At 29.9% G+C, this 13,004-nt stretch overlaps 1 protein-coding gene across 1 annotated transcript; it reads right to left on the bottom strand.

The window, feature by feature from the left end:
* Window positions 1-1,050: 1,050 nt before the first annotated feature.
* Window positions 1,051-1,956, bottom strand: LOC112513024. Its single transcript, XM_025119147.1, has one exon. The coding sequence runs from the start codon at window positions 1,954-1,956 to the stop codon at window positions 1,051-1,053; it is 906 nt and encodes a 301-aa protein (XP_024974915.1).
* Between the last annotated feature and the right edge of the window lie 11,048 nt (window positions 1,957-13,004).

Raw genomic sequence — 13,004 nt, 5'->3', positions numbered from 1 at the left:
ATAATTATTTTATTATAATTTAATAAATTAGATAAATTAATCAAAATATATAAACAACTTATTAGAGATAAATTAATGATCTGAATTATTGTATTATATCATAACAACTTTGTTGAGAGTGCTGTATGACACGAAATGCACGCTGATAGCATAAAAACCAAAAAATCCCAACACAAATGAATGCTATAATCAAGATTTTCAAGCATGCATTTGCTTTGCTGGATTATATTTCCAAAAACTTTGTCACTTACAATGACAACAAATGTCCGTACATGTTACAAGAGGTCACGAAATATAATGAAAGTCGAGTATGTAAATAATTTAGATAATACTATAAAAATATTCGTGTAATGCAGTGAGATACATTTTGATTTTAATGTTTCGTTTTATTCTGTCTCATGTCGATGTTATAATACGGTTTTATGTGATTTTGAGAGAAAAAAAAAAGATAATGTTTTTTGTTTTTGAATAAAATATAAATTTGAAAATATTTTAAAAATATCGATATTAGTATTAAATGAACTATTTAAAAGTTCTTGTTTTGTTGTGTAATTTTTTTTGTTATAACTTAATTTAGATTTAATAATAAAATAATTTATTTTTGATTTAATACTATAATTTTTTATAAAGATAATAATTAAGTATTCTGTTATAATACGATAATTATCATAATTATATTTTAAATTTTTTATATTTAAATGAGATGTATATCTCGTATTTGATTATGTTTATCTATAGTTATTTGCACAAATTCAAAAATAAAGCTTTAATAAGTTGTACTTATGCATAATTTACTTGTGATATTGAATTTTAAGTAATATGAATCAATAAACAGTATTTCATACATAAAAATTTATTTTTAAATGTTTTTGTTAAATGTTTTATAATATAATATAGATTATCCAAATAAAACATTGTGAAAACTGTTGCTTTATAAAATCAACCAAGCGATTTCATAACAAAACAATATCGATTTAATACAACAAAGCATTAAAAACTAATTATATATTAATTAATTATGTTAAAATAATAAAAATTGAATTTGAATATCTATGTTTCTTGAAGGGAAAGCTGGTCCAGCCATTCAGACGTTCGATGACTCTCCATGCCATCTTTCCTCCTTCCAACGTCACTTCCTTTTGAGATTCCCTTTTCTTTCCATCTTGTTGGTTTGATCATCGGAATCGGCCATGAAACCCTACTTTCAATCGTATTTGTAGAGCATTTACACCCACCAAACAACAATAAATGCTTCGTCGTCGTCTTCTTCTTGTTTTCATCCTTCATGCTTCCGAGGCTTCTTTGGCTCCGGTTCTTTAGATCCGCCAACCCGATTTCTTGTGGTTTCAACAGACCCAGCTGTAAAAAGCTCCATTTTGGTGATGGTTTCGGGTTGGATTGACGGTAGCTCCTGGATCGGATCTGTGGTGTAGGACTCGGGTGGGAATGGAACTGGTTTCGGTTTCGGTTTCGGATCATGGTTTTGTATCTGGTGAATTCGGATAGTGACGGACTGTTACTCCCACTGGTTCCTGAATTGTGACTGCGAGTGCTGCTGCTTCTACTGCTGGTAAGACTCACTGATTCGGATCTTGAAAACGAGACGGAGTCTCGGGTTTGGGTCATGAACCCGGATGGTAAACTAACCGAGTGTCGAAACGGCAGGATTTGACCTCGGAAAAACACCTCTTCCGCGCTGCACATTTGATTTTCCAGCAAATTAAAACCGACGCCATTGAAATCAAAGTCTTCTTCCTCTTCTTCTTGGTGTTGGTCGGAAAATTGTTTTCCGGGATGATCAGTTGCAGGTTTTCCATTGGCCAGATCGCACAGAGATAAAGCTTCTTCACCGTCGTCGTCTTCGTCGCTTTGAGATTGTGATAGTGGGTTTTTGAGTTGGTTTTCATATGAATGAAATCGAACCCAATTGTGAATTGAGAAATTTGGTGGTTCCATTAATGGTGGTGTTTGAATGGGTGAAGACGGTGGGTTGGGATTCTTATAGTGTAGGGGGGCAAGATATGTTTGAAATTGGAGATGACAAATGGAAGTGGGGCATATAAAAAAACAAAAAGAAATAATATTTAATTGGTCTCGTGTTATTTAATGATTGTTATAAAAGTAACGGATCGTTTATCAAATACTTATCCGGTTAAGTGTTTATCAAATCACATTATATTATCGGATAAATATGATAAAGACAAAAAATCTTACCCGATAAGAGCGAGACAAGGACCAAGAGTCTTACTCGGTAAGTGAGGGCAAAAACTCTTACCACGGTAAGTGTTTACCGGGTAAATTATTACATACGATACCGTTTTGATGAACTAAAATCTTGCCCGATAAGTAAATGATAGTGTTAATTTTGCCGGTAAACGCTTACCGAGTAAATGTTTGGTAAACGGCCCCTAAATTACATATTTGGTCCCTCTGTTTTCACTTACTGCTAAATTTGATACATCTTTTAAACTAATTATAATTTTGATCAGTGTAGTTCCTTTTACTTTCAATTTTAGTCCTTTTAACTAACTCTAATCAAAAAATTAGTTAACCTTTTGTCCTTTTCCTTTTTTCTTGATCAAAGAATAAATTACAATTTTCGTCCATGTAATTTATTTTTTTTCATTTTTGTCTGTGATAACCATTTTATTTTTCAATTTACACCCCTTATTATATTATTTAATTAATAACAATTTCAACTAAATATACATTAAAAATACCTATTTTATTTTATAAATTACATTATAAAAGTTTTTATCCATACCTTTTAGTATTGAATATTTTAAACTTTTATGCAATTTATATCTACAAATTCGTCTACAATAATCCAAAAAAAAATTTTATATTTTAAGTTGGGTTAACAAAATGTATCTTTTATTATTATTATTTATGTAAGATGAAAATCTTAATTTATCTATCTATATTAATAAAAAAAGGATACATTTTCATATATTTTATTTAATTAAATGTTTTTAGATGTGGCATCAAATAAAAAACTTTATAATATAACAGAAACTTAAATTTATCTTAATAAAAAATAAATTGCTAATTAACAACCACATAATTCATATGCTTAATCTTTAGTAGTATAAAATATGATTATAATAGTTTTAATAATTTAACTAAATTATTTAGTTTAATAATTAAACTATATTAATTAAATAATTTCAAAGATATTTGAATACTTAAACTATATTAAAATTAGAATTTAGTTTAATAATAAAACCATATTTGAAATTCAAAACTATATTTTATTTGATACACATTAATAAATATTTGATTAAATGAAATATCTGAAAATGAAATATTTTTTATTAACAAACACAGATAACTTTCTATTTTCATCTTACATAAATAAGAATGAATAATACATTTTTTTTAACCCGCCTCAAAATATAATATGTTTTTTTCCGGATTAATATAGGCAAATTTGCAGATAGATATGGGATAAATTGAATAAAAATTTAAAAATGTTAATACTTAACTTATTTTAATGTACCAAATAAAAATATACCTTATGTATTTTTAGTTAAAATTATTGTTAACTAATTAATGTAATAAGGGATACAAAGTAAAAAATAAAATGATAGAAAAAACAACCACAAGGACTAAAATTGTAATTTACTCTATGATCAAATATAACACAAAGAAAGAAAAAAGACAAAAAAAGATGTTAACTACATCTGTAACTAAAGTTATTTAGAGATTGTTTGACAGTTGATGAATGGTTTGGTACATAATAATTAAGTGATTAAGAGGTTCTCATGATATAGTTCAAAATGAAATATAACTGTTTCGTAATTGTCTACAATTAAATTAGACACTTAATGGTTAAGAGAGACCCATGATAAAATCATTTAGAGGGGTTTAGAACCATTAAGAGATAGATTTTTTTTTTGCCAAATAAGATTTATCTTTTAATGATTCAGATGTTGTCTATTAATAGAACTATTAAGAGGTAAGCAAACAACCCCTTATATTGACTAAAAATAAAAAAATGACAACCACAATAATCAAAATTTAAAAAAGGACCAAACTTAACGGTGAGTATCAAACATAATAACAAAAATGTAATGAATATATCAAATGGTTTTAATAAAATCTATTATTTTTTATTTTAATTATTTAATAATACGTAATTATTTTATTAAAAAATATACAAAAAGCCCTTAAATATTATTAAAAGAAATTTATTTTCCAACTTTTATCATAAATTAGAAACTTTCATACATTATTTAATCCAAAATTATTTTAGAGTGAATTATGGATTTGTATTTGCGTTTTTATCTTATTTTATCATATAGAAATAATTATAAATATACATACCTACAAAGCGGTTAGCACATCCTTTCCCCATAGTAATAAGGGTTGTTCGATTTATTTTCCATTAAGACATGTGTGGATAATTGTTTGTATAAATAATTAATTTTGTCTGCAAAGGGTTGCTCACAATCGAACAACCTTTTATAGCTGAACAAATAAGCTATAACCCTTATACAACCCATTAAGCTTCTTCCGAACAACCCATAATCTTTATATCGATTAATATAGTGTTTTACCATGAGTTGTTTTTATTAAAACGTTATTATTAGAATGCAGTTCAAACAAGATATGAATAAAAAGTCTAAACCTGATAAGCATAGGTCCAGTCCATGCCTTAAAATCTGATTGAACCGACTTTTTTTTTTTCATTACTTGGATTAAACTTGATTCCCTAAAAATATTATTATTATTATTATTTTAACAATTTGGATTGTGACACACCAGTTAAAACTAAATGAATGTAATGAAAATATTATTTTCTTTGGATCCGAATTCATTTACATTCGAAACCCTTATAATGACGACTCTAGAACATTCTTAAGGTCCCTTTGGTTTGCATGACTGTTTTGGAAGGATTTGGATTTCATGGAATGGGTTTGAAATCGTTGGTGTGTTTGATTTGTAGGATTTGAAATGGAATTTGATTTCATTATTTATAAATAGTTTATAGAAATACTTATAAAAATAATTGAATTACATTTTTATTAATATATTATTACAAAACAATTGTTATTCAACATTTTTAAACCTTATTGCATACAATCTTACGAAATCTCGTGAAATCCCAAGCACTTCCTAAAAATTTCAAAGTCCTATGTTTAAAGGATTTCAGTTAAATCCTAGGATTTCAAATCCGAACAGTCCAACAAACCAAATATGAGATTGAAATAGATTTAAAATGCAAATCTCCTAAATTCATTCTATTCCTTTAAGCCAAACAGAACCTTAGTCTTTTGAGTGTATAAATTAACTTAAAAAATCACAGTGGTCCAGAAAATGTATTATTTTATTTTTATATTAAAGAAAAAATAAAATTACTTTTTTTCTTTTTCTTTTTGTTTATGGTTTTGTTTAAAAGTAAAACGGCGGTGGAGCATGGCGAGAGATGCGACATCCATGTGAGTCATGGTAGAGGCTCTTGGTCAAATCATGGTATGAGACCCCTCCCTCCCTCCCCTCTTCCCTCTTCCCCTTTCCTATGCCTCTTTTTCGTTTTATACTTCTTAAAAAGGGAAAAAAATCATTACATATTTTTCTTTGATTAACCTGGATATCCAACATATTATGTGAGCCGACTAATCCCAAAATAATCATCTGTTTTACAGATAGTCCAAAGTCATCATATTTGAATCTCTATGAACACAAGAGGATTTTTATTCAATAATAAATAGTCATATTTAGTCCTTTTTTACCTACTGTTTTTGCAAGTGCTTGAACCGCAACTTATAGAAGAGTGTTTGAAGAACCTCTACATGTACCACCTCGCAAGAAGCTCTCCATGTACCACTTTCGCAAATTCTAAGCAGGGACGAACCCAAAATTTTTTTTTAAACGGTGGCACCATTTGACCATAAGAAAAAAATATATGAATTTTTTTTTCAAATGGTGACATCGTTTGACTATAAGAAACAAATATAATGAACTTTTTTCAAACGGTGGCACCGTTTGACTAAGAAAATGACACTAACATGATTCGAACTTGGGTGTGGGGTAGAATAAAAGCATTACAAACCAATTCTACCAAATAAAACTTGTTCTCATTGTAGTTTCAAAATACATACGATGACACACAACAAATTAATACGGTTGCACCGTTCACGAAACCTAAATTTTTTACTCTTCGGCGGAGAAACGATACGGTGGCACGTGCCACCCATGGCACCTATGTAGGTCCGCCTATGATTCTAAGGATGGCACCTCCGCAGGTCTTGGGGTTTTCCCACCCCTCACGAGTGATATGCTCGTTGCAAGCACTTGAGTTTGTTTTAGAAAATGTCGTTTCACAAGTTGCGTCTTGGACACATGCAGAGATGTTGATTTTCTTAAAAAGGGGTGAGAGGAATTGGTAAGAGGTTAATTTGGTCGACCAAAATGTCGATTTTTGTTAATTTCTTATTTTAAAGTTAATCATTTTAATCCATAATAAATAGTGATTAGCAGAAATAACTTTAACGAAGCATGTAATCTGATGATCATACCCTTGCTAAATTTGTATGTTTGGAGTAATAATATAATTAAAACCAGGGGTGGACGGAGGCTTTGATGGTACAGGTAGGGGTCAGATCATCGAATCTAAAATGTTTACAGAAGCTAATTTTTTTGAAGATAAGTTTTCTATTGGACCACTAACCCGAACATGCTAAGAGGCCCCCAACTATCGGATCTAATTTCCTTTTAGAGTTTAGTCGGTCCATTAATCCATTTACACACCTACTCCACTCAACCACTCAAGTGACCAATCTCCAAAGGATTTGTCAAGTTGATTCCACGTGATTCATTTTCGCAGTACAATGTACCAAATTTATTGAAGTTGAGTGAGTTGTATTCTTATGATTTTAGTCGTATAGAAATGATTGCTCTTGGGAAACAACTTAACATGTACTATGTGACTGTGCATCAAGATGAAAGTTTGTCGATTTGAGTGGTACTACTGAGCTTCTTAGATTGATGGTGGAAAAAAAAATACAACTCATTCTCTAGTATATCAGATATTGACGCTAGCTATGCTTTTGACTTTTGGCTGTTGCTACTGCAAAAGTCAAAAGATGTTTTTCTGCCATGAAGATTGTGAGAACTTGATTTGCACAACAAAATCGACGATAAATTCTTGAATGTTGCATTAATATATACCATAGAAAAAGAAGTACTTATCAATGTACAAATAATGATGTAATTAGTCGTAAGACACAGTTGTAAGAGGTAACTTTTTATCAGTTTTGATAAAATTGTATATTGTACCCCAACTACAATTTCTTCTGGTTCCGTCACTGATTAAAACAATAATAAAAATGGAACAATACGATATAATGAATAATTAACCAAGTAACGTCGTTTTTATAAGGATTCACAAATTATAATCATGATAATGTATTATTGTTATAATATGTAATAACATTAATATTCTTAAATCTTTTAATGAATTATATATATTAATTTAAAAATAAACCATAATTTTTTTTTTGTTAGAATTCCATTTGAGATTTTCATGGTCTTTTATTTTATAATCTTGTAATTAAAATTATTTCGTAAAATAAAATTGTTTATCGATTTTATATATAACATAAACTTTTGTTACGACAAACTTTTTAAAGACGATAATTTTGATACATGATGTATTTTTTTTTTTTAAATTTTAGATGAATATAAATATGAACAATTTTTATAATAAAAAATTGATTTTTAATTAGGCTTATTGGTGTATCTGGCTTATTTGTACAATTTATTTAGGTTGTTTACTTACGGCTTATTCTCACAGAAAATGTCTTAATTGCACAAATAGAAATAGTATGTTATCCCCATACGGCCATAAAAATGATACCCATACCCCTTATTTAAAGCACCGTCTTCTTCCCAGATGAGACACCCCATCGTCGGCGAATTGAGAATAGAGTCACTTCTCTTTGAAATGATCTAATCTCAATTTTAACTAATTTATAGTATATTAGTAATTTTTGGAGGATATTTTTTTTATGATTTTTTGTTTTGATGTTCAAATAATTTATGTGTTTCAGAAATGTCATCTGAATCAAAAAAAATATACAATAATTTATCAAACAATGCAAAATTAATACTGAGGGTAAATTGGTCATTTATGTTATTAAGACTGTTTGATTCAGATGAAAAAAAGTAAACAACACCACCCATTTATCCAGACAGAAAAATTTATCCATACATGACTTAATAAAAAATTTGGTAAACAACCGCTTACTATGTTTTATATACGGATGAGATCTGTACCTGACTGGTATCGAACCGTAAAACTAGTATTGAATCATCGGATACCGAATTTTTATGGGACTAAAAACTAGGATCGAAAACCGAACTGTATGTACAAATTCGGTATTGGTTTGGTTTGGTAACAGGAAAATCGGTACTAGAAACACTTACGATCGAAAAATAAAGGTAGGTTAAGAAACAATTAAAAGTTCATAATGTTTCAAATGTGTACCAAAACCAATTGTAAAAGTTTAAACAATTTTTTGAAGTGCTCGACAGTCGATTTTTTATTTATTTATCAAAGTAATATTTATAGAGAAGGTTTTAGGAGAAAATATGGATTGGTTTATGAGAAGATAGAGATCGAATACCAAAACTGTGACCCCTTAAATTCTGGGTCCGGTTCAGATTTATTTTTCACGAAAATCTTGATACTGAAACCGAAATACCGAAGTTATAGTAACAGTAGAACGGATAACTGAACTGATTACATGAATTCGGTCCGGTTTCGTTCAGGAATACGGTCCTCGAGTCTCATCTCTAATTTAATATGGACGAATTGCATTAAAAAGTAACGTATAGTACTTTAGTTTTATTTTGATTTGAGCAACATATTTTTTAGAACTTTCATTTTGATATCTAAAATTTCAAACTTTTAAATAGCTGATTTACGTAATAACATGCAAATGATGACTAGGATCAGGATTTTTTTTACGTGACATTATTTATTTATTTTTAAATATTAACTAAGAAAATAAATTCCATGTCATTATTTTAAGAAAATGTATATTACTTATTTTTTAATTAAGCCAAAAAAAAATCCATATTTTTATTTTTAAAATTCTAAATTTTGTCACGATTTTCTTTAAAATTAGAAAAGAAAAACAGATTAACGCAATCTTTTTAAATAGTAAATTTTTATTTATAAAAATGACTGTAAAACTTATTAAAAAAATTAATTGATTATAATTTTTGAACATTTTTAGGTATATCTTTTTACCTCATTATATTGACAAATAAAAAAAATCAAAATTTTTAAATATTTACAACAATTGGTAAATATTCAAAAATTAATAAACAAAATACAAAGTAATATAATAATGAAGTTTCAGACGTAATAACACCACGATTAAAATCCTTCTCATTCGGAACTTAGATTTTAATTAAATAATGTCTTTTTATTATTTTCCATATCATTTTTAAAAAATACATGTCATCTTTAGTTACCGGTTACCTGAAGTATATGTAAAGCAGATACTTAAAAATTCGAGATATCACATATCAGATACAAAAAAAGGTTTTGAAAGTATGTTACTTTTTTATATAATTTACCATTTATTAAATCCTCCTCTATTTGTTGTAGGTTGATTATACTAAAATCAATTAAAAAAATAATGATATAAAGTTATCAACACATGCAAACATGATTATATAATCATCATAAATAATTAAACACACGTGCCCTGAAAAGCTTTGAGATTTAAACAATTGAACACTGGGATCATATATCATTTCCCAGTCGCATGTTACGATACTTTTGGTTTTTTATTTATCGAAACTTTTCAAGAATCATATCTCAATATAATTTTATTTGCCAAATAACCTTTCTCAACGTGGTTGTATTTATAATAAAGACTCAAGTTTAGTATTTATAGATTCTTGAATTTGCTTGCAAGAATCGTCCCTAACCTTAACATTCGTTAAAATCTTCTGCTACTATCTCATGTATTTGTCAGGTGAGGGTCATTCTAGTCATTTATAGATTCGTTCCCTTTAACACGATAGTTCACACAGTAAACAATGGTTTAATATCATAAATGAAAACGTCAATATACCACATTTGTATGATAAAACACAATAACATATGTTGCAACGGTTGATTGCGCTTATGGTTACACACACTTGTGACCAAATCATCGGGCTACACACATGCCCTTATTACATAAAACGAATTCATGTGCTCTATTTGGGTACACACCCCTCGTCGATCAAGACTCCACTACACACACATAAAAGAGTTATACTTTAAAATAATCAATGATTGAATATAAAACCAGCAAAATGAATTTCAAAGTAATTAGCAATATCAACATGACTAGCAAGTGGCCATTTGCCAAAAACTGTAACAACCGGAATTTTTATAATGTAATTAATCAGATTTTGATCAATTCTTAATCTGGATCACAGTCGTTATTTAAATTCAAATGTCTAGTTACTATGTTTGTAGGTTTAAGCCTTGCAAACTAGACCTTGAATCAGGCTTCGAGTGAAGCATTTAAGGCTTCTGCATGGGTTTCGCGATCCTTGCGTCACATGGCATGGTCGCATTTTATGTTCCGTAAGTTGGGAGTTTTTGGCTTATGCGACCCTCATAACCACGACCGTTGCACTGCAAGGCCATGATCGCATTTCTTATATCGTAGGTTGAGTCAGGGACGTAGGCGACCCTTGTGCTGCAACCCTAGGGTCTATTTTTTTTATTCCGCCACTACCCATGGAAATCGGGTCTCCTCGTCATTATAAGATGTATTTTGGACCTTATCGTATCTAATTGGAATGTATGAACTTCGATCTTAAATCAACCTTATAAACCTCAACTATTTTGAGTTATTTGCATTGATTATAAATATTTGTTCTCACTAGGCGTTAGGCCTAATACTTTTTCTTAAATAACATGTATATCAGGTTCTCTTACCGGTGTGGCTCCGAATTCTTGAGCAGAGTGTTTGGATGCTGGTAGATGCACTTTTAGGGTCATTATCTTTTCGCCAAGTCAGTGTTATTATTTGACATGATTCTTTTGAAGGTGACAGTGACACTCCTCCTTAACCTTAACCTAAACTACATTAGGTTGTTATTTATCCTTTAATATCTTTGGGTTGTAAAGCTATAGGATCTATTTTTATGACGAATTTTGGTTTAAGTTTACTCCTATTTTATAGGTGTTACAAAATGGTAAGAGGAAACTCACTTGAGGTTCAAGCCTAAATATGCACTTTTAGGCTAGGATCACACCAACCGAACACTTGAATTGGGCCATTCAAACGATGAGTTAATACTCCAATTACAACCTTAAATGAACCACTAGAGATCTCCCCAAGGTAAGGACCCAAAATACAACCCTAAACCGCGACCTAAGCAAAACTTAAAGACAGAGACACAGTGAGTTACATGACCTAGATCGCGGTAATACCCGCAAGACTCACTTTGTCCCTCTGCATCCCTGCTCAATCTCTACCGCTCTATGCCCAGATTTTCACCAAATCTACTTCAAACAAGTCGAGGATTCATACAAGGATTTACGTAATATCACACCACACTCCCCTCTAATCCAAACTAATCATCAATCCAGGGATTCACTTACTGATTTGATATGATTTTACCATTGCATGAGGTTTTGCATCACTTTCATCCCAAAACACAATAAAAATTCGGTTGAAGAGTATGATTTTACCTACACTAATGAGATCGTTTACAGAATAAAAATACACCTACGATGGCGAATGTAACCTATCAACATTGAAATATGAAACAATGATAACTAAACCTAATCATGTGTTTAGTTGACATATATTGAAATAAAATAATGATAAACGACGAAAATACTCCTTTATGACAGTTTATATATTATTGCTTAAATTACAAATACTTCATAATAATACAATCAATTAGTGGTGGGGGTGGCATTAACGACAACGATGGAACTGGTGATTGAGGTGGTGGTGGCGGCAACGACGATATTGGCAATATTGGCGGAGGCTAGAGGTGGCAGTAGTTGTAATGGTGGCAGTGTGGTGTCGACAATCATGTTGGGATGGAATAGATTAAAGTTGATATCATGTTAGTCTTCTCAAAATGACGATGAAAATGAGTGGTATTCCTTAGTAAAACCCACAAAATCTAAATTTCGAGATTGGAACTTCGCACCAAGATTTGAAGAATGAACAATCGAAATTTGGTCAATGCAAGTAACAGTTCCAATTCTTTCAGATTTCGTCGAATTCAGAAAACCAAATATCACCTAATATTTAATACGATTTTAATTAAATAAAACACACTCCTTCCTACAATTTGACTTAGAATCGGGTTACCCTAACCTAACAAACACACGACCAACCATAAATATTTGAATTTGTTTGAATTGTCTATTTTACCCATCATAAAAATTATAGTGTTGAATTTATAGATAAATTTATAAAATTTCATATATTTATTCTTCATCATTACAAAATTTACATTTATATTATATAATTAGCATTCATTTAAAGGAAAATATGTCTTTGACGGTATTCATCACATTTACATCCTATTAAAATTCATCAATTGAAAGAGGTGAGGATCGATTTGGTAAAGATCAATCGAGAGAAACGATCAATTAAAGGTTGATCGATTAAGAAACATCCTTATTAAATCCGTCCGTTACCTGGCTTTCCAGTAAGACTCTGGGTACACGTCATTAATAAAATCAATGGTTGGTTTTGATTTAATTTGGTTATACATAAACTATTTATGACAAATAACATTGCATGCATTTAGGCCCAGTTTACCAAACGCTTACATTATCGGTAAAACTTAACACTATTATTTACTTATCTGGTAAAATTTTAGTCCACCAAAATAACAGCGTATGCAACAATTTACCTGGTAAACGCTTATCGTGGTAAGAGTCGTCGCTCTCACTTAGTTGGTAAGACTCTTGATCCTTGTCCCGTTCTTACTAGGTAAGATTTTTAGTTTTTATCATA

This window comes from Cynara cardunculus (genome assembly GCF_001531365.2).
Source record: "Cynara cardunculus var. scolymus isolate 2C chromosome LG 5, CcrdV1, whole genome shotgun sequence".
Taxonomy (NCBI): Eukaryota; Viridiplantae; Streptophyta; class Magnoliopsida; order Asterales; family Asteraceae; genus Cynara; species Cynara cardunculus.
Note: the sequence above shows the minus strand (reverse complement) of the source record. Positions and strands in the feature narration are given on the sequence as shown.

Excerpts from the sequence above, each read along its gene's own strand:
- LOC112513024 (XM_025119147.1), bottom strand. The coding sequence starts at position 1,956 with ATGGAACCACCAAATTTCTCAATTCACAATTGGGTTCGATTTCATTCA.